This window comes from Penaeus vannamei, chromosome 8 (assembly GCF_042767895.1).
Source record: "Penaeus vannamei isolate JL-2024 chromosome 8, ASM4276789v1, whole genome shotgun sequence".
In the NCBI taxonomy this organism is placed as follows: domain Eukaryota; kingdom Metazoa; phylum Arthropoda; class Malacostraca; order Decapoda; family Penaeidae; genus Penaeus; species Penaeus vannamei.
The window spans coordinates 12,772,694-12,775,193 of NC_091556.1; the positions used below are offsets into that span (position 1 = coordinate 12,772,694).

At 27.4% G+C, this 2,500-nt stretch overlaps 2 protein-coding genes across 7 annotated transcripts in view; one reads left to right on the forward strand and one right to left on the reverse strand.

Annotated features, from left to right (window-relative positions):
* LOC113829890 (extracellular tyrosine-protein kinase PKDCC) overlaps positions 1 to 28 on the reverse strand; it is a 10,468-nt gene extending 10,440 nt beyond the window's left edge. The window contains exon 1 of the mRNA XM_027383066.2: positions 1 to 28. This exon is cut by the window's left edge and continues 171 nt beyond it. Within this exon, the coding sequence (XP_027238867.1) occupies positions 1 to 28 (28 nt within the window).
* A 14-nt stretch (positions 29 to 42) lies between these two features.
* LOC113829889 (protein broad-minded) overlaps positions 43 to 2,500 on the forward strand; it is a 12,698-nt gene continuing 10,240 nt past the window's right edge. The window contains exon 1 of one of the 6 annotated variants that reach the window (XM_027383065.2): positions 43 to 181. The gene's annotated coding sequence lies outside the window, so the exon portion shown is untranslated. Of the gene's footprint in view, positions 182 to 231; positions 371 to 657; positions 717 to 807; positions 893 to 912; positions 1,026 to 1,184; positions 1,322 to 2,500 lie in introns of those variants that run through there. The other 5 variants (XM_070124376.1, XM_070124377.1, XM_027383064.2 and 2 more) reach the window with 5 other exon arrangements.

The following is a 2,500-nucleotide window of genomic DNA, read 5'->3' on the forward strand; positions in this document are numbered from 1 at the left end:
GGGAGACGAGAAGCATCCAGCAGTCCATGTCATGACACCGATCTCTTCATCTCAACACCACAACAGAGCAAGCTGAGCAACTGAGCGATAGATTCTGAACAGGACACAATTGTCCTTTATAAAGAGAATAAGAGAATGATCTAATATAACCTTATGTAACCGGTTATTTTCAATCATTTCGGTAACTATAACAAATTAGATTCATATACAGTCAGAAGAGCATGTTTGTTAAAAGTTACAAGTAGTCCAAATGTGCGTCTCATATGATTTTGGAAGAAAAAAGAAACACACTAACCATACTGAAAAAAATATTGCACGGATTGTGGCACCCTTCACATTCTCAACATTAACCACCTGATACTAATTACTGGTAAAATACTAATCTTAATATTGAATATGTTTACTAGTAGAAGCTACTTGGTTTGAAATATGTAATGAAAAGATGCTTACAACTTTCCATATCCACGGATATTATGGGTTTGATTGGAACATGATCTTATGCAGTAAACGACGTTTTTGCTGTCACCTACTTTTGAACTATTCTTTACATAATATTGTACGTTGTACTTGAATCAATACTTCCAAATTTCATCGAAATATGTATAATGACAAATATTTATGAGAAATATATGTAAATATATGTATGCGGTGTAATTGTTTGTACGTTGGGATCGCAGATATCGCACCAAAATCAATTATTTATAACCATACAAACGGTAAAAACACTCATTCATAGGATGGTAATCTTACATTTACCAAAACCACCCTAAAATTCAAGTAGAACATATTGTAGATTAAAAAGACCCATGTATTTTGTTATTAACTACGATCAATTGAATACGAAGACGAAGTAGCATAATAACGCAATGGAATGCGTTATACGTACGTATCGGTGAGAGACGCTTTCACAATTTGCACTTTTAAAAGAATAATTGAAGTTCTAAGTGAACATATAACTCGAGTAATATATAGGTATAACTGTAGGGCCACTCTGAGTGCTACAAATATATAATATGATGACTTAAGTAAGCAATGATTTAACTACAGCTTCATAACACAAACTAGGTACTCGGCAAATGCCAATGCACTTTGATGGACTGTAATAATAGTAAAGACTAATTTAGAAGACAACCATGTTGAATAATTTTATGCTGGATAAGCTCTTATGTGAAGTTGTAAATACTTTCATGACCATAAGTGATAACTGTTTTAATTAAAGTCAGTTTGGATATAGTGCACAATAATTTTGTGAAATTGTTCTAAGAGAAATATAATAGTTGCATGATCTTAAGAATTTCAATAATCATACATGTAATTTAAGGTAAATTATGAGACACCTACCATGGCTTTCAAAATGGGATGGTTACCTGTAATAATGTTTGTTATATGCCTTTCAAATCCATTTGAAACATGATCTGTGATGTATTACCAAAATTCTTCCATCAAATGCTGTAGTATAGTGTTAAACAATTGCCATAGCTCCATGTATTTTTTTTTTTTTTGTACAAGAGACTACTGCCAGACAGGCTTTTGATATGTGCTTACATTGTTTTCAAATCAGGGAGGCTTACAAATTCTGTTTTGCCAGAATATGTTAAAATTTGTTGAGCTTTACCGGAGCACCAAAGGTATTGAGGCCAGTAGCGGACATGTGGTTGTCTTGTCAACTTTTACAATATAATTGATAATGATTATTATTTTCTCTAATGTAGATAAAGAGGCAATAATGATGATATTGGTACTGATTTGTGGTAGTAATCGTTAAGATGGCAAAAGTTAATTTACCTGTAATGTTTTCCGTTCTGATATGATTTTATCTCCCTTATTTTTCTGTCCTTTGGGCACTTGCTATTTGATGTTGTGGTACACAGGGTTGAAAACCACCAGAAATTGTCATTTCTAATAATTTTTCAATGTTACAGATACTTGACTAATATTTTTAGATTATATGTACACTCTAAGCTCTAGTTTTCCTGTCATATAAGTCTGATAGTTGTAATAATAATGATAATTATTATCATTATCATTATCATTGTTAGTGTTATTCTTGTTATTATTATTCTAGTTATTAATGTTATTAAAAATGTTATTATTATTATTTTTATTGTTATTGTTGTTAATATTATTATTATTATTATTATTATTATTATTATTATTATTATTATTATTATTATTATTATTATTATTATTATTATTATTATTATTATTACTATTCATTGTTTTTATTATTATTATATCATTATTATTATTGTTGTTAATATTATTATTATTATTATTATTATTATTATTATTATTATTATTATTATTATTATTATTATTATTATTATTATTGTTATTATTGTTATGATTATTGCTATTATTAAATTATTATTCTTTTATTATTATCATTAACATTATTATTATTATTATTATTGTTATTGTTATTATATTATATTTTTTAATTAGATTTATTTATTTATTTTTATTATTGTTATTTAATCAGTTAGATTATTGCATTTTT